At 51.7% G+C, this 19,380-nt stretch overlaps 1 protein-coding gene across 7 annotated transcripts in view; it reads left to right on the forward strand.

Annotated features, from left to right (window-relative positions):
* nhsl2 (NHS-like 2) overlaps positions 1-19,380 on the forward strand; it is a 436,567-nt gene that overhangs the window by 359,975 nt on the left and 57,212 nt on the right. For 6 of the 7 annotated variants that reach the window (XM_038774973.1, XM_038774975.1, XM_038774976.1 and 3 more), the window contains exon 2: positions 11,329-11,481. In XM_038774973.1, coding sequence (XP_038630901.1) covers positions 11,329-11,481 — 153 coding nt within the window. Of the gene's footprint in view, positions 1-5,584; positions 5,800-11,328; positions 11,482-19,380 lie in introns of those variants that run through there. The other variant, XM_038774974.1, reaches the window with a different exon arrangement.

A 19,380-nucleotide genomic window follows, 5' to 3' on the forward strand; every position in this document is an offset into this window, starting at 1 on the left:
CCGCGATTGGCCGTATTCCCGCCGCTGTCAGGCCTCTCCCGCCGATATGGTTTAAACCACCTCTGTGCCGGCGGGAGCAGGCGGCGTGAGCTGGTCCCCAGGGTCCTGGGGGGGGGGGGGGGGGCGCGGGGCAATCAGACCCCAGGGGATGCCCCCAGGGTGGCCTGGCCCGCGATCGGAGCCCACCGATCGGCGGGCGGGCCTGTGCCGTTGGGGCACTCTTTTTCTTCCGCCGCTGCCACGGCCTCCACCATGGCGGAGGCAGAAGAGACCCCCTCCATCGCGCATGCGCCGGTGGTGACGTCAGCGATCGCTGATGCTCCGGCGCATGCGCGGACTCACTCCAACCGGCGAAGGCCTTTCGACCAGCCCTGACGCCGGGCGGCGTGGCGCGAAGGCAGTCAATGGAGCGGGAGCCATTCCGGCGCGGACCTAGCCCGTAATTCTCCGCATCTTTGGGGAGGCCCGATGCCGGAGTGGTTGGCGCCACTCCACTACGCCGGGACCCCCCGCCCCGCCGGGTAGGAGAGAATTTCTCCCCAGATTCTGCATACAGGTGGCCAATCTGACACTGCCTGATTCACGCCATGACCTGAGACCAATTTATAACCCTAAATTTACTTTCGAAACTGATTTACTTAAAATAGTTTTTCAAAGCAAAAATGACACCAATTGTAGCAGCTGCTGTGGGATGAGTGCATGAGGAATTTGGGACAGCTCTCTTCTTGGTTTCTCCTGGAACTTTAATTACCTAATGGTATAAGGATATTCCTTTAAATTTCCCCTCTTCTGAGAATGAGACCTGCAAGGCGGGTTTCCCTGTCGACTGACGCTGGAATCTGGATACGTGATCGGGCGGACAATCGGTCCCAACGCTGAAATCGCAGCGGAGTGCCGATTTCACGTCAAATCGCAATTCTCCGTCACCTCGACAGTGATGTCAATGCGTTCCAGATCATCAGCGGGCCTGACCCGGTATTCTCCAGGGCCTCCCCGATTCTTCACCTCCAATAGGCCGAATTCCCGACAGCGATATTCACTTGTGCCTTTAAAAATTGTGAAAAAGACGGTGTGGCTGCTGAGGAGAGAGAGGGTGTACAGAAAGTGTCCAACTTCATCCCATGGTGTGCTGACAGTTGTGCCGCTGGCTAGGGGAAGTTGCGGGGGGTGACCAGGAAGTGGGCTATGGGGCCAGGGTGGATGGGCATGGAACACCATTGGCGCAACATGCAAGGCAGCCATGCAGCTGTGCATGGCGCTGACCGCCCACTGTAAATTTAGGGCCACGGGTTGGATGGGGTCCCCAGGCCACCCCCCCGTAGGTACCCCCTGGTCCCAGCTGACCCATCAGCCGCATGCTCCAGCACAACTAGTGCCACCTTGTTGGCTGGATGGTGTGTATGCAGAATGAAGTGTGTATATGCGGCTGTAGCTTGTTGGCCTCCTGAGTGTCAATCACGAATCCGGCACCGTTTCTCATTGGAATCGATTGTGTTCCATGTGGTGCCAGTGCTAGCCCCTCAACAGTCACTGAATCGCTCCAGGTGCGGCGCTAGCTTGCTGTTGGGGAAGTCCACGAATCCTGCCCCGGCGTCAATTATTAGTCTCAGGAACTCAGAATCCCACGGATAGTATCTTACTCTTTACACTTATTGAGATCACCTCAAAGCATTGATCTGGACAAAGGTCCATGTGATCTAACCCTTTCAGATTATTTTCCCTACCAGCTTCCCATTGCAAAATCGCGCTGCTTCTTTGAATTACTTTCGTGCATTAGTTTTCATCATCCATGTTTGTACTCTTCTCCAAGTGTTGGTCACCCTCTGTGCCATCTTGGCTCAGTTGATGACAATCTCAATGCTGCTTCAGATAGTTGTGAGTTCAAGACCCACTCAGCAATTTAAGTGCATTCAGCCTGACATTGCATTGTAATGGGAATACTGCATGGGATCCTGCCATTTTCTTTTTTTACTGTTTCTTAAAATACATTTAGAGCAGCCAAATGTTTTTTTGTCCAATTACGGGGCAATTTAGCGTAGCTGATATACCTACCCTGCACATCTTTGGGTTGTGGGGGTGAGACCCACGCAGACACGGGGAGAATGTGCAAACCCCGCACGACAGTGACCCGGGATCAAACCCGGTGTTGAGTTCTGGGGCTTCCCTGATCATGGAAACGTGCACAGAACATATATGTGTTCAACCGGAACAATTATTTATTATTAAGTACGTGGGTAGATAACCAACATTTCTATGTACAAAGTTATTCAAGTTCCCAGAGAGCTACTGTAAGTGCGACTGACCTACTATCCATCCTGCTACCAACTGCTGAGTCATGTCAGTCACATGATGCATGTCTGGCGCCACCCACTGGCAGGAGGTCGTACCTGTGATTACATGCACTGATGAACAGCTTTATACATTTGTACAGTTATATACATTTATACACAGAGTATGCATATCACCACACCGGTCCTCGATGCTGTGAGGCAGCAGTGCTAACCACTGCGCCACATGCCGCCCTCGGTCCTGTCTTTTTAATGCGATGTAAAACAAGCTTCTGTTCAGGTGGATATAAAGGGTCTGATATTAATTTTTGGAAATTAACAATGCCGCCAAAACAATACCAAAATAACTTATCAGTCAATGTGTCAATTCTACGACTGTTGTCTGTAGGCCATTGTATTGAAATGGAGCTCTCCAGATCACCGGTTAGCATGTGACTGGGAAACAACATTGTCCATTGTATGATGTAAAAAGTCACATGGTAATATACATAGAGAGAAATCCGGAAGCCTACCTGCATGGAGAAGCAGCATCATGCTGCAAAATGACTGGGAATCTCCGATCCGAGTTCGCCTGGCCATCGCTGCCAGTATGAATGGAGAGCAGGATTCTCCGTTGGCCGACCTCTAAATCAGGCAGAGAATAGCTCCTGACGTCGAAATCGCGGCAGGTGCCGGTTTGATGCGGAATTGTGATGCTCTGCCTCCCCGAACATGGTGTCAATGCGACGCATGGCACACATAGTTGCAACACTGTTTGCATAGGGGCTGGTATAGCACAGTGGGCTAAACAGCTGGCTTGTAATGCCAGCAGCGCACGTTCAATTCCCATACCGGCATCCACGAACAGGTACCGGAATGTGGTGACTAGGGGATTTTCACAGTAACTTCATTGAAACCTACTTGTGACAATAAGCGATTATTATTATCATCTTTAGTGGGTCCACCTGCGATTCTCTGCCTCCGATGGGCCAAGTTCCCGATGGCGCGGTCCACGAGTGCTCTCCGAAATCGTGAACCTGGGGTTGGCTACTGAGAGAGAGGGCGTACGGACAGTGTCCAACACGGCCATACTTCACCGACAGTCGTATTGCTGGCCAGGGGGCTTCTGCCAGGGCTGGGAGGAGTAGTGGGAGGTGGCCAGGAGGTGGGCTGTGGGGTCCAGGTGGACAGGTATGCAACACCATTCCCGCAGCTGGCAAGGTAGCCATGCGACTGCACATGCCACTGACAGCCCACTATAAACATAGAACATAGAACAGTACAGCACAGAACAGGCCCTTCGGCCCTCGATATTGTGCCGAGCCATGATCACCCTACTCAAACCCACGTATCCACCCTATACCCGTAACCCAACAACCCCCCCACCCTTAACCTTACTTTTTAGGACACTACGGGCAATTTAGCATGGCCAATCCACCTAACCCGCACATCTTTGGACTGTGGGAGGAAACCGGAGCACCCGGAGGAAACCCACGCACACACGGGGAGGACATGCAGACTCCGCACAGACAGTGATCCAGCCGGGAATCAAACCTGGGACCCTGGAGCTGTGAAGCATTTATGCTAACCACCATGCTACCGTGCTGCCCATGGTGCCCTGGGTCGAATAGTAACTGTGCACCAGGGCACTAAACCTGGTGCCCTGGGTCGAATAGTGACACCCCCCCCCCCCCCCAGGGCACCCCCCTGGGTGCCCTCTGGCCCCAGCCGACCCATCAGCTGCATGTGTGTCCCAGCACATCTTTTCGGATGCGATCAGTGTGTATGTGTGGGGGGTATATTGCTTAAGCGCGGCTGCAGCTTGTCAGCCCTGTGAGTGTCCATCACGGACCCGGCGATTCCCGCACCGTGTTCCACGCAGCGCAGGTGGTAGCCCCTCACCGGTAGCAGAATCAGTGCAGGTGTGGCGCCGATTTTTCTGACGTGAAACTCCATGGATTCTCCATAGTAACGGAGTATTTGGCGTTCGGCCAAGATTCCATTCATTGCAGTAGGACTAGAGAATCGCACCAGCGTGAAAGGATGGAGAATTCCAGTCAATATCTCAGAACTGTAAATAGCTGAAGACTAACAGTGAACAATTCATGTTTAAATATACAAGTCTCAAGATCTCATCTAATGTTCCTATTTAACAACAGTGACAAGTAAAAAAAATGTTCTCGCTACTACACGTCTCTGATTCCACCCCCAAACAAAATATGCGTAGCAGCATCTCCATTCCTCATTTACGGGACAGAGGATTAATGGCACACATGTCCACTGATTAGTTATGTGCCTCCAGATTGCACTTACTTTCATTTCATTTTCTCCTATATTTCATCTCCCTATGCCTTGCCAGCCTTCTGAAATGTTGTTTAGCGGGTGCTGTTGGCTAGGCCAGCATTTAATGCACATCCCTAATTGCCCTTGAGAGGTGGTGGGCTGCCTTCTTGAACCGATGCAGTTGCTGAGCTGTAGGTACAACCACAGTGCTGTTAGAGGGGGAATTCCAGGATTTTGACCCGGCGACAGTGAAGGAATGGCGATTATATTTCCAAATCACAATGAATCTTTCTGAAGCCTATAGGATTTTTTTTATGCCTTGTGTGGCCTCTGATAGTTTTTACACTTCAGCTAGGGTGAGTTTGTAATTCCCCCATTCAGCCAACTGCCTACACAACACCCAAACTGTGCAGTCAGCTATAAATAATGAATTAATCCTGCAGAACTGAAGCCTCAGCTAATTGCAGAGATCGACTGCAAAATTGTGTCTTCCAGTTCTATACATGCTGACCTGAACAGCTTAATATATCAGCAAAGAGGATAAATACCAACACAAAGTGCTTGAGCTAACTGATCTGCTTCGATGTTGCAATTTCTATGTAATTCTATGCAATACTTTGGCTCCAACAATAGGCAGAAGCAGTCAGCAGTCACTCACTCCCAGTGTTAATGGAGGATCAGACAGCAAAATAGCAAAAACAGCTTTCCATGGGATTATTTTGAACAAAAACAGTCTCACAAGAATCTAAATAACCTGAACTGGCTTGACATTGTCACAATAGGGTTCATTGGTTCTGTAAAGAGTGTATAGTGAGTCAATGGGCATGGAAGTGCCATAGTTTAGCATGGAGGGTTTGAGGGGCTGTAGGGGGTGAATGGAGGGGCATTGTTTGACATGGGTAAGACCGTTTGAACTTACCTTTCGAAAGGTACCCTAATTCAGACTATGGTTCATGACACTTCTGAAAGGCTGTGAACCATGGATCCTTTAAAAGCTGGTCCCACTCCATGAAAATTACGGGGCTTTGGAAAAGCCCATCCATGCTAAGGAGTCAGCCAGTTCAGGAATGCAGACGATAGGCTTGTGACTCGCAACAGCTGATACATTAATTCGCATTGGTGAAAATTGGGGCTGCCGAGAATGAGGTTGGGAATCCCAGAATTAGGTCCTGGCTACCGTTTACCATCACCATGGAGTTTCGCCGATTCCATGCAAATCCAGTTGAGGGCAAACCAGCGTTTAATAAAGGTTTATCATAACTTCCTTATTTTTGTGCTCTGTAGATCTATTTATAAAGCCAGGATTCCATTGGCCACAAATGTATGTCTTATTGAAGTAGGAGATGTAGCAGGTACAGGCTATGTTGCGAACATGTTCAGGAGTTTAAGACTTTTTGCATTGGATGCTGATGTCATTTCAAAATGGCGACCATCCACACCTAGAGCATTGTCAGGTTAGAGGAGCTTCAGAGGAAGGAGGGTGAGGCTATGGAGTGAATTGATAACACGGATAAGAATTCAAAAGTCAAGGGGCTGGATTCTCTGTTTCAGGGACTATATCCCCAAGCCGTCGTGAAAACTGTGGCCTTTTACACCAGAAAAACTGGCGTCAAAAGGCCACATATTCACAGCCCTGCAGGAGACTAGCAGGGACCCGTCGTGAAACACAGCTCCAGCTGCAGATACAGGCCCCCGCACCTCCGGGTCAGAGGCCGTGCATGCGCACGGCGGCGGCCCCCAGCGGCCGTGCCGTGCTACATGGCGGACTCGCACCACAGAGCTGGACCATGTAAATAGTGCCCCTGATCGGTCGCGCCCGACCCAGACCGCTCGCCCAAAAATAGCCCCGTTCCGTTTGAGGCCACCCCCTGCCCTCCGATCGGTCTGTCCCCCCACCATGGTTGCCGCGGACTAAGTCCACAGCCGCCACGTGAGTATCCCGAACAGCTGGGACCATGTTAGATCCACGTCATCAGGACTTCGGCCTGTCGGGGGTGGAGAATAGCGGGGCAGGCCTCTGGCAATGGATGCAGGTAGGGGGTATTTTCTGAGGACGCCACTTTTTGGGGGCTGGAGAATGGAGTAACCGGCGCCGGTCCCGATCCATGCGCGAAAATGGATTCTCCACCCCGCCGCCGGACGTGATTTCGGCATCGAGGTGTGAAGAATCCAGCACAAGGTGTTGCTGGACCAGGTTCACCATAGGCCAGTGAGCACAAGGGATAATGGGTGAACTGGAGTCTGATAAAAACAAGGGGCTGGATTCTTCGCCGGTGCGATTCTCCATTGCGGCAGCAATGCTCCCACGCCCATGGGTTTCCCGGCTGCGTGGGGTGGTGGCCACAATGGGAAAGCCCATTTACAGATGGCGGGAACAGAAAATCCCGCTGCTGGTGAGGGCCCACCGCCCAGGAAAACACGGCGGGCGGTCCGAAGAATCCGGCCCAAGGTTTACTCTGAGCAGGGAGACTAGCCAGCCATGGATCATTCGGACAATATTTCTTACATTATAACAGTGCCCACAATTCAAAGTACTTTATTGTCTGCATCACGTTGAAATGTCAAAAGGTAATGAAAAGTGCTTTATAAATGCAGGTCTTTCTTTTTGTCCTGTGATGCTTAATTATATTTAAGTAGATGGAGTTAGAGGAAAGACTAAAGAGGGCAGCTCAAGGGGACAGGAAGACACTTAATGATAGTGGTGCACAAAAAGGAAAGTCAATTGAGATAAATAATGGAAGATCCTTAAATGTCTTGCATGTAATTGCCTCAAGGCTACAAGATAGGACATGGAAAACCATATTCTCCGGTATACTTCCATTGTTTCAAGATAGAAGTGAGTTCAGCAAAAAAATTACTGGCAATCTGAGGTGAAAATAATTATGCTACTTTCATAAGTAAGAGGGAATATTTTTACAGGAAAAATGGAATGGTAGAGGGAAAAAGAATGCACCGAAACAACGCAGAAACAATAAACATTGTCAGTAACAGTCAGATATGTTTTCCTTTTTCTTTAAAAGGACTACTGCACCTGGCATTCCGCAGGTGGTCCTCAATCTAAGGACAAAGCAAACTTAACACTACTTAACCTCTGAGATCAAACAGGAAAGGCTGTTTTCAAAATAGTGTAGAAGCTGGCTGGAATAATAGAGGATCATTTAAGCTGGGTGGGTGAGAGGAGGATAATGCAGGGCAGCACACTAGCAGAGTGGTTCGATTCCAGGCTTGGGTCACTGTCTGTGCGGAGTCTGCACGTTATCCCCATGTCTGCGTGGGTTTCCTCCGGGTGCTCCAGTTTCCTCCCACAGTCCAAAGATATGCAGATTAGGTGGACTGGCCATGCTAAATTGTCCTTAGTGTCTAAAAAGGTTAGGTCGGGTTACTGGGTTACGGGATAGGATGGAGGGCTGGTGCAGACTCGATGGGCCAAATGGCATCCTTCTGCACTGTAAATTCTATGATCTTTTAATTCCAAACAAGTAGAATTACACAAATCAAGGATATTCAGGAGTTAAAGACCAGGAAATGGCAGAATTAGAAAAGAGGATGTGAATCTACAGAAGAATGCTTTAGTATAGGGAGAAACATTGGCCAAGATTACTGCTATTCTACCTTCATATTTTATACTTCCATCTGAGCAGACAAAGTAGTGCATTAATTAAACATGTCTTTTGAAGCTTTGAATTCCTGTCAATGTTGCTTTCCCTCAGTGCTGTCCTAGAGTGTCAGCTAAGATTATAAACTCAGGTCCTGGAGTGAAGTCTGAATTCTGACCTGATGACTCAGAGGTAAAGGCACTATACCAAAAAAATTAAATTGGATCAAAGACTAATGTTCACATCCATGTTCCCAGCACACAACCTCACTTGCCCTGAAATGCACATTGGGAAATTGCAGAAGCATTGCCTTGGGCAACATGGTGGCACAGTGGTTAGCACTGCTGCATCACAGCACAGGGACCCAGGGTCAAATCCAGCCTTGAGGTCACTGTCTGTGTGGAGTTTGCATGTTCTTCCCGTGTCTGTGTGGGTTTCCTCCGGGTGCTCCGGTTTCCTCCCACGGTCCAAAGATGTGCAGGTTAGGTGGATTTGCCAAGGTAAGTTGTGCCTTAGTGTTCAGGTTAGGTTATGGAGTTACGGGGATAGGGCGGGTTAGACGGGTGAGTGGACATGGTAGAGTACTCTTTTAAAAGAGTAGGTGCAGACGCGATGGGCTGAATGGCCTCCTACTCATTGCCGGGATTCTATGACATTCCATAGCAGTACACTTTTAATACTGATGCCAAGTGCTAGTAGCTGAGGTTATATGCCAGGCAAAGACATTCTGGACTCTCAAAGAATTGGAAAATGCACCTGTTAAAATGGCAAAAATTGAAGTTTCATGAGTAAATAAGGAATATGCCCTCAGGACCCACCTCCCCACCCAAAAAACGAATCTTGTGGCTACTCAGCAGTATCCTGCTCATGGTCACTCAGTTTGGGTTCCGCCAGGGTCACTCAGCTCCTGATTTCATTACAGCCTTGGTTCAAACACGGACAAAAGAGCTGAATGCCAGAGGTGAGGTGAGAGTGACTGTCGTTGACATCAAGGCAGTATTTGATGGGGAATGGCATGAAGGAGCCCTAGCTAAACTATATCAATGGAAATCAGTGGGAAAACCTTCCGTTAGTTGGAGTCATACCTGGCACGAAGGAAGATGGTTGTGGTGGTTGGAGTTTAATCAACTCCAGGACATCACTGCAGGGGCTCCTCAGGGTAGTGGTCTAGGCCCAAACATCTTCAGCTGTTTCATTAATGACCTTCCTTCCATCATGAGGTCAGAAGTGAGGATGTTCGCAGATGACTGCACAATGTTCAGCACCATTCACAACTCCTCAGATAATGAAGCAGTTCATGTCCAACTGCAGAAAGAGCTGGACAATATCCAGGCTTGAACTGACAAGTGGCAAGTTACATTTGTGCCACACAAGTGCCAGACAATGGGGGGATCTAACCATTGCTGAATCCCCACAGTCAAATCCTGGAGGTCACCATTGATTGGAAACTGAACTGGACTAGTCATATTAATACTGTGGCTACCAGAGCAGGTCAAAGGCTAGGAATCGTACGTCGAGTAACTCACTTACTCATCCCTCCCCTCCCCCAAAGCCTGTCCACCATTTACAAAGCACAAGTCGGGAGTGTAATGGAATACTCACCAATTGCCTGAATGAGTGCAGCTTCACGAAACTCGACACCATCCAGGAAATTCAGACGGCTTGATTGCTCCCCATTCCACAAACATTCAATCCTTCCGCCACCGAGGAACTGTGGCAGCCATGTGTACCATCTACACGATGCTCTGCAGGGACTCGCCAAGGTTCCTTAGGCAGTACCTTCCAAACCGACGATTACTACCATCTAGAAGGACAAGAGAGGCAGATACCTGGGAACCCCACCACCTGGAGGTTTCCCTTCAAATTGCTCACCACCCTGACTTGGAAATATATCACCGTTCCTTCACTGTAACTGGGCCAAAATCCTGGTATTCCCTCCCTAATAGCACTGTGGGTGTACCTGCACCTCAGGGACTGCAGCAGTCAAGAAGGCAACTCACCAGCATCTTCTGAAGGGCATCTCGGGATGAGCAATAAATGCTGGCCTAACCAGCGACGCCCATGTTCCATAAATGAATGTTTAAAAAAGATTTGCATAATCCCTATCAGAAATTTGTAACTTGACCACTTCAGCAAAACAACAATGCAACTGATAAGAGTGTTGGATATCGTTTCTGATGTGTTGAGTAAGCTGGGCCTATGTGGACTGCGTTTGATGCAGTGTAGAGAGAGAGAGACAGGCTTCCAACACTTGAAGAGATGCAACACGATTCTATTGAACAACTAACTATAATACATGCTTACCTGTGGGTTGACACTATGCTGACTTGACTGGAGACCTGAGGCTAACCTGACCAGACTAACTGACTACCACATGGTGTATGTACTAGCTGCTGCTCACGAGCTCCGACTGTCTCAGAGGCTGGATCCCGAGAGAGTGGGAAAACTGGTGCCCTCTGGCTTTATTGTGGTCGTGTCCTGTCTGGTGATTGGCTGTTGTGTCCTGTGTGCTCACTGGTCATCCTGTGTGTCAATCACTGCCTGTCTGCACTCCATCATATACCTGGATGTATATTATGACAGTTTTGAGTTAGAGTATGACAGCTTGTGTACCACAACAGTACTTTCAATATGTCACTACTTGTTTTGTTTACTCTACTCGGGGTTGGTTTTGAGTTGTCAGAGAGGTTGTGCCAGCATTTTTGAAACTGGTATTTGCAACTTTTGTAGCTTGGTTTCGATTGCACATGCCTGTCTCCATTTTTTTGCAAACTAAACATGGATCAGGGGAGGAGATTTACAGTGTCTGTCGACCTTTGCAGGAGGTAGATACCTTGTTGCTTGGTGACATTGATTGCTCGTTGCTGTCTGAGCCACAGTGCTTTCACAGCAATTGTCTGAGTCTTAACATGGGGGCATGGTGCTTTAATTTTCCTGATTTACACAGTGCACCAATAGTTAATGATATTACTGCTTATATCAGAGATCAAGGATTTTACAATACAAATCGCCAATCAAAGTCAGCATAGGAATTGAGTTTTGCAGTGAATTTATCTGTTGTAGTAAGTGAGTGGAATCTCCACTTTAACCCAAACCACATTCCTTAAATACTCCATCACAGTCTGCTTCATGTCATATTCCTAAGTTTATATTGATGTACATTTATTTATCTTTACCTTCAGCTGGATCAAACTTGGATCAGGAGAGTAAGAGGACTGCCCACTTCAAATCGTTATGGCAACAAAATGTAAATGTGTTCGGCTCCTCTTCCAGACCACCCTGTGTGGAGGAATTGCATCAAGAGGCCCAGCTCAACCTTCAGGCTCTGCTTCAAGGTATGAATGGTCTTCTCAAATTGAATAGCATGACTTGTGATTGAAAAGTCAAATTAAATGCTGAAATTATAGATTAGGTGTGTTATGTTTGATTAGTGAAAGTGACAGAATTGCTCTTAACAATAGCAGCAAGTCTTTGTTTTTTTCAATTGTTGTCTCCTCCTTTCTGAAGGGAGTTGCCACATGCCAGTGCTGGCAACCTCTGGTACCTCATAAAAGTGGCCACTGTTCATTTCTGAAGCTGAACAGTCATTTTAACAGTGAAAAGCATTGTAACCAAAGTCAGGCTGCCCTCATACAATTTTCCTGCAATTGCTCGTTCTTATTTCTCCAGCCAGAGGTTCCAAAGCCAGTTACAGTACCATCAACTCCTGCCCTGATAGAGGCCAGACATTATTTATGAGCCAAATCTGCCAGTAATTTTACTTTCTCAGACTGGGGTCCACAGACCCATGATAGTCCACAGAGATCTGCTGGGATCTGTGATGTGGAGTCATAGTTAGGACTTGGCAACTGTCCAGGGTGCCATGGTCAAGAGTAACCGTGTGAATGTTGGCCACTGTTATGCTCAGCTGTTCATCTGCCCCTGTTCTCTTGCTCTTTTAGAACAGTTTTTAAGTTCTACGCCCTCAGTGCGCTTGGCCTCGTTCCGTGCTTCTGCTCTCTCCATGTACCAGCTCTCTCCATGTTCCTGCTATCACTCTCTCTGTGCACCTGCGCTGTCTCTCTTTCTCCATGCCCCTGCTCTCCCACACTCTCTGTGCTGCTGCTCTCTATGTGATCCTGCTCTCTCCGTGCTCCTACTCTACACTGTGCTCCTGCTCTTTCTCCATGTTCCTGCACTCGCTACATGCAGCTGCTTTCTTTGAGTTCCTTCTCTCCTTCTGCGCTTATGCCCTCTCTGTACTCCTGCTATCCCTGCACTCCTGTTCTCCCTGTGCTCCTTGTCACCCTGTGTTCATGCTCTCCCTATGCTCCTGCTATCCCTCTGATCCTGTTCTCTCTGTGCTTCTGCTCCCTCTGGGTGCATGTTGTCTCTCTATCCCCTGCTCTCTACATGCTCATGTTCTCTCTGTGCTCCTGTCCTATCCATGCTCCAGCTCTCTCTGTGCTCCTGTCCTATCCGTGCTCCAGCTCTCTCTGTGCTCCTGTCCTATCCGTGCTCCAGCTCTCTCTGTGCTCCTGTCCTATTCATACTCCAGCTCTCTGTGCTCCTGTCCTATCCGTGCTCCAGCTCTCTCTGTGCTCCTGTCCTATCCGTGCTCCAGTTCTCTCTGTGCTCCTGTCCTATCCATGCTCCAGCCCTCTCTGTGATCCTGTCCTATCCATGCTCCAGCTCTCTCTGTGCTCCTGTCCTATCCATGCTCCGGCTCTCTCTGTGCTCCTGTCCTGTCCGTGCTCATGTTCTCCCTGTGCTCCTGCATCTCTGTGCTCCTGCATTTCTGTGCTCTGGTTCTCGATGTGCTCCGATTCTCTCTCAGTGAACGTGCACTCTCTCTGTGCTCTTGTTCTCCCTGTGCTCCTGCTCTCTCTGTGTTCCTGCTCTCTCTGTGCGCTTGCTATTGCTCTGTGCTCCTGTTCTCTCTGTGTTCCTGCTCTCTACTTGCTCCTGCACTCTCTCTGTGCTCCCGCTTACTCTGTGCTCTGTGCTCTGTGCTCCTGTGCGGTGAAATTATTGCTGCTACAATTCACCACTATTGTATTGTATTATGTTGCTGCCTTTGTGGGCTCCGCCTGTGGCTCTGCCCCCTCGGGGGTGGTATATAGATCTGCAGCCTGTGGGCGGCACTCAGTACAGAGCAGTCGCAGGCAGGCACAGATCTAGCTTATTAAAACCACTGTTCACTTCTACTAATCGTCTCGTGTGAATTGATGGTTGCATCAATTTAATAAGCTAAGATATCGCAATGGAAGCCGCTTTCAAACCTGATCGACTGGAACTCGACCCACAGGCTGCTGAAGCAAAAGGAATCTTTTCACACTGGCTCCGCTGCTTTGAGGCCTACGTCGCCGCCTCCTCCTCGCCCGCCGTCACCGAAGCACAGAAGCTGAGTCTCCTCCACGCCCGGGTGAGCCATAGAAGCTCTGTACTAATTGAAGACGCGAACACGTGTGCAGATGCGGTTGCAATCCTGAAAAGACATTATGTGAGGCTGGTGAACAAAGTGTTCGCGCGGCATCTCCTCACCACACGTCGTCAACGCCCCGGGGAATCGCTGGAGGAATATCTACGCGACCTGAGGGTACTCGCTCGAAACTGCAACTACAAGGACGTCACGGCCTCGCAGCACATGGAACCCGCCATCCGGGACACCTACATGACTGGAATCTGTCCAACTATGTCAGACAGTGCCTGCTCGAAAAGGGTGCCATCGACCTAGAAGAGATGGTAAAACTATCCACTTCGTTAGAGGTAACCCTCTAGAGCCCAAATGCCGACCATCACCCAACCCGAGGGTGTCCCAGGCCTGTGCCGCGCGGCTGCCCGCCCAACCCAGGGGGGCCGGTTTGCTATTTCTACGGTCGGAACTAGCACCCCAGGCAGCGTTGCCCAGCTCGGAATGTGACCTGCAGCAACTGTGGCAAGAAAGGACATTTTGCCAAAGTCGGCTTGGCCCGACCCAAAGTTCCAAAATCGCAGACTCGACTCACAGACTCGCAGACCCCGCAGGGTGGCTGCCTGCCTGCCGGTAACGTCCCCTTCTGACGTGTCATCCACCTTGTGCTATCCGTGGGGGCTACCATTTTAACCCACCCGGCACGTGCGACTCATGGGGGCTGCCATCTTCAATGCCACCCAACACGTGCGACCGACGGGGGCCTCCATCTTGGCCGCCATCTTCAACACAGCCCGACACGTGCGACCGATGAGGGCCGCCATCTTGGGACCACCCAGCTACCACCGACCACGCCGGCTACCCGCTGCTTGGCGCTGTCACTCTCGACCAGTCACAGCCCAAACACCTCAAGAACTCCATGATGACCGTCCAGGTCAAGGGGCACAAAACTCCCTGTCTGTTTGACTCTGGGAGCACAGGGAGGCTTCATACATCCGGACACGGTAAGGCGCTGTTCCCTCCTGATTTCCTCCGCATCCCAAACAATCTCCCTTGCTTCTGGATCACATTCAGTGCAGATCCGGGGGTACTGTGTCGCAAACCTCGCGATACAGGGCGCCGAGTACGCCAATTTTAAACTCTGTCCTCCCCCATCTCTGTGCTCCTCTCTTGTGAGAACTGGATTTCCAGTACAACCTCAGAAGCCTGACCCTGAAGTTCGGCGGACCCCTACCCCCTCTCACCGTATGTAGCCTCGCGACCCTTAAGGTCGCCCCTCCCCCGCTCTTCGCGAACCTCACCTCCGACTGTAATTTCTTCGTCGCCACCAGGAGCAGGCGGTACAGTGCCCAGGACAGGACTTTTATCAAGTCAGAGGCCCAGCGGCTCTTGAGGGAGGGGATCATCGAGGCCAGTAATAGCCCCTGGAGAGCCCAAATGGTGGTCGTCAGTACCGAGGAAAAGAACCAGATGGTTCTAGACTACAGCCAGACCATAAATCGTTACATGCAACTTGATGCGTACCCCCTTCCCCGCACACTACCGGGTTTTCTCCACAGTAGATCTGACGTCCGTATACCACCAGCTTCAAATTCGCCCGGAAGACCGCCACTACATGGCCTTTGAAGCAGACGGCTGTCTCTTCCACTTCCTCAGGGTTCCCTTCGGCGTCACCAATGGAGTCTCGGTATTCCAAAGAACAATGGACCGAATGGTTGACCAGTACAGACTGCGGGCCACTTTCCCGTACTTGGATAACGTCACCATTTGCGGCCATGATCAGCAGGACCACGATGCTAACCTTCAGAAGTTCCTCCAAACCTCCCAAGCCCTCAATCTCACCTACAAGAAGGAGAAATGCATTTTCCACACAACCTGACTAGCCATCCTCGGTTATGTCGTGGAAAACGGAGTCCTAGGGCCCGACTCCCGATCGCATGCGCCCCCTCCTGCAGCTTCCCCTTCCCCACTGCCCCAAGGCCCTGAAAAGATGCCTGGGGTTCTTCTCATATTATGCCCAATGGGTCCCCAACTATGCGGACAAAGCCCGCCCACTTATCAAAGTCACCATCTTTCCCCTGACGACTGAGGGCTGCCTGGCCTTTAGCCGCATCAAGGCAGACATTACCAAGGCCACAATGCACGCAGTGGACAAGTCCATCCCCTTCCAGCGACGTGTCGGATGTCGCCCTGACTGCTACCCTTAACCAGTAAGGCAGGCCCGTGGCCTTCTTTTCCCATACCCTCAACGCCTCCGGGATTCGACACTCCTCTGTCGAAAAGGAAGCTCAAACCATTGTGGAAGCTGTGTGGCATTGGAGGCACTACCTGGCCGGTAGGAGGTTCACCCTCGTCACCGAGCAATGGTCGGTATCCTTTATGTTCAACAACACACAGCGGGGCAAGATCAAGAATGATAAAATCTTGAGGTGGAGAATCGAACTCTCCACCTATAATTACGATATCGTGTATTGTCCTGGGAAGCTCAACGAGCCCCCAGATGCCCTGTCCCATGGCACATGCGCCAGCGCGCAAGATGACCGACTTCAGGCCATCCACAATGACCTCTGTCGCCCGGGGGTCACCCGCCTTCTCCACTTCATGAAGGCCCACAATCTGCCCTACTCCACCGAGGAGGTCATGACCAGGAACTGCCAAATCTGCGCATCTCGCCCTTTTGAGTGCCTCAGCATCGATTTCAAAGGGCCCCTCCCCTCACTGACCGCAGCTTGTATTTTCTCAACGTCGGTGACGAGTACTCCCGTTTCCCCTTTGCCATCCCATGTCCCGACATGACCTTGGCCACTGTCATTAAGGCCCTGCGCAGCATCTTCACCCTGTTTGGTTTCCCCACTTACGTCTACAGTGGACGGAGCTCCTCGTTTATGAGCGATGAGCTGCGTCAGTATCTGCTCGGTAAGGGCATTGCCTCGACCAGGACAGGTGGAGAGGGAGAACACGACGGTATGGAAGGCCGTCTTTCTAGCCTTCGCGTCTAGAAGTCTCCCGGTTTCCCGCTGGCAGGAGGTCCTCCCCGACGCGGTCCACTACATTCGGTCGCTCCTCTGCACAGCCACGAACGAGACCACTCACGGCCGTCTATTTGTCTTCCCCAGAAAGTCCGTCTCCGGGGTCTCGCTTCCGTCCTGGCTGACAACACCGGGGCCTGTCCTCCTCTGGAAGCACATGAGGAGCCATAAGTCAGACCCCCTGGTCGAGAGGGTCCAGCTCCTACATGCCAACCCTCAGTATGCCTACGTGGCGCATCACGACGGCCGACAATATACAGTCTCCCTCCGGGGTCTGGCACCCGCCGGTTCCCCAGCGACCATCACCTACGCCCCCGCCCCGTACACCGAACAACGCCCCCACCCCTACACGGCTTACCCTCCCCCCATCGCCCATCCACCATGATGAAGCTCCAGACGACACGCTCCCGGAGTCAACGAGCCCAACACCCATGCCCGCAGCGAAGCCGGAGCTGAGGCGATCACAGAGATCGATCAAGGCGCCTGACGGACTCGATCTGTGAGCCCACTTCACCCCCGCTAGACTTCAATTTTTTAACAGGGGGTGAATGTGGTGAACGTATTGCTGCTACAATTAACCACTATTGTATTGCATTATGTTGATGCCCTTGTGGGCTCCGCCTGTGGCTCTGCCCCCTCAGGGGTGGTATATAACCCTGCAGCCTGTAGGCGGCACTCAGTACAGAGCAGTCGCAGGCAGGCACAGATCTATCTTATTAAACCAACTGTTCACTTCTTCTAATCGTCTTGTGTGAATTGATGGTCGCATCATCCTGTTCTCCCCGTGTCCCGCTCTCTCGGTACCTCTGCTTTCTCTCTCCATGCTCCTGCTCTCTCTCTGTGCTCCTGCTCTCTCTCCGTGCTCCTGCTCTCTCTCCGTGCTCCTGCTCTCGCTCCGTGCTCCTGCTCTCTCTCTCTGTGCTCCTGCTCTCTCTCAGTGCTCCTGCTCTCTCTCCGTGCTCCTGCTCTCTCTCTGTGCTCCTGCTCTCTCTCCGTGCTCCTGCTCTCCCTCCGTGCTCCTGGTCTCTCTCAGTGCTCCTGCTCTCTCTCCGTGCTCCTGCTCTCTCTCTGTGCTCCTGCTCTCTCTCCGTGCTCCTGCTCTCTCTCTCCGTGCTCCTGCTCTCTCTCCGTGCTCCTGCTCTCTCTCCGTGCTCCTGCTCTCCCTGTGCTCCTGCTCTCTCTCCGTGCTCCTGCTCTCTCTCTGTGCTCCTGCTCTCTCTCTGTGCTCCTGCTCTCTCTCTCCGTGCTCCTGCTCTCTCTCTCTGCTCCTGCTCCTGCTCTCTCTCCATGCTCCTGCTCTCTCTCCGTGCTCCTGCTCTCTCTCCGTGCTCCTGCTCTCTCTCCGTGCTCCTGCTCTTTCTCCATGCTCCTGCTCTCTCTCTGTGCTCCTGCTCTCTCTCTCTGTTCTCCTGCTCTCTCTCCGTGCTCCTGCTCTCTCTCTGTGCTCCTGCTCTCACTCCGTGCTCCTGCTCTCTCTCCGTGCTCCTGCTCTCTCTCCGTGCTCCTGCTCTCTCTCCGTGCTCCTGCTCTCTCTCTCTGTGCTCCTGCTCTCTCTCTCTGTGCTCCTGCTCTCTCTCCGTGCTCCTGCTCTCTCTCCGTGCTCCTGCTCTCTCTCCGTGCTCCTGCTCTCTCTCCGTGCTCCTGCTCTCTCTCCGTGCTCCTGCTCTCTCTCTCTGCTCTTGCTCTCTCTCCGTGCTCCTGCTCTCTCTCCGTGCTCCTGCTCTCTCTCTCTGTGCTCCTGCTCTCTCTTCGTGCTCCTGCTCTCTCTCCGTGCTCCTGCTCTCTCTCCATGCTCCTGCTCTCTCTCCGTGCTCCTGCTCTCTCTCTCTCTGTGCTCCTGCTCTCTCTCCGTGCTCCTGCTCTCTCTCTCTCTGTGCTCCTGCTCTCTCTCCGTGCTCCTGCTCTCTCTCCGTGCTCCTGCTCTCTCTCCGTGCTCCTGCTCTCTCTCCGTGCTCCTGCTCTCTCTCCGTGCTCCTGCTCTCTCTCCGTGCTCCTGCTCTCTCTCCGTGCTCCTGCTCTCTCTCCGTGCTCCTGCTCTCTCTCCCCGTGCCCCTGCTCTCTCTCTCCGTGCTCCTGCTCTCTCTCCATGCTCCTGCTCTCTCTCTGCACTCCTGCTCTCTCTCTGCACTCCTGCTCTCTCTCCGTGCTCCTGCTCTCTCTCCGTGCTCCTGCTCTCTCTCTGCACTCCTGCTCTCTCTCTGCACTCCTGCTCTCGCTCCGTGCTCCTGCTCTCTCTCTCTGTGCTCCTGTTCTCTCTCTGTGCTCCTGCTCTCTCTCTCTGTGCTCCTGCTCTCTCTCTCTGTGCTCCTGCTCTCTCTCTCCGTGCTCCTGCTCTCTCTCCGTGCTCCTGCTCTCGCTCCGTGCTCCTGCTCTCTCTCCGTGCTCCTGCTCTCTCTCTCTGTGCTCCTGCTCTCTCTCTGTGCTCCTGCTCTTTCTCCGTGCTCCTGCTCTCTCTCTCTGTGCTCCTGCTCTCTCTCTGTGCTCCTGCTCTCTCTCCGTGCTCCTGCTCTCGCTCCGTGCTCCTGCTCTCTCTCCGTGCTCCTGCTCTCTCTCTCTGTGCTCCTGCTCTCTCTCTGTGCTCCTGCTCTTTCTCCGTGCTCCTGCTCTCTCTCTCTGTGCTCCTGCTCTCTCTCTGTGCTCCTGCTCTCTCTCCGTGCTCCTGATCTCTCTCTCTCTGTGCTCCTGCTCTCTCTCTGTGCTCCTGCTCTTTCTCCATGCTCCTGCTCTCTCTCTCTGTGCTCCTGCTCTCTCTCTCTGTGCTCCTGCTCTCTCTCCGTGCTCCTGCTCTCTCTCTCTCTGTGCTCCTGCTCTCT

This window comes from Scyliorhinus canicula, chromosome 17, assembly GCF_902713615.1.
Source record: "Scyliorhinus canicula chromosome 17, sScyCan1.1, whole genome shotgun sequence".
NCBI classification, from domain to species: Eukaryota; Metazoa; Chordata; class Chondrichthyes; order Carcharhiniformes; family Scyliorhinidae; genus Scyliorhinus; species Scyliorhinus canicula.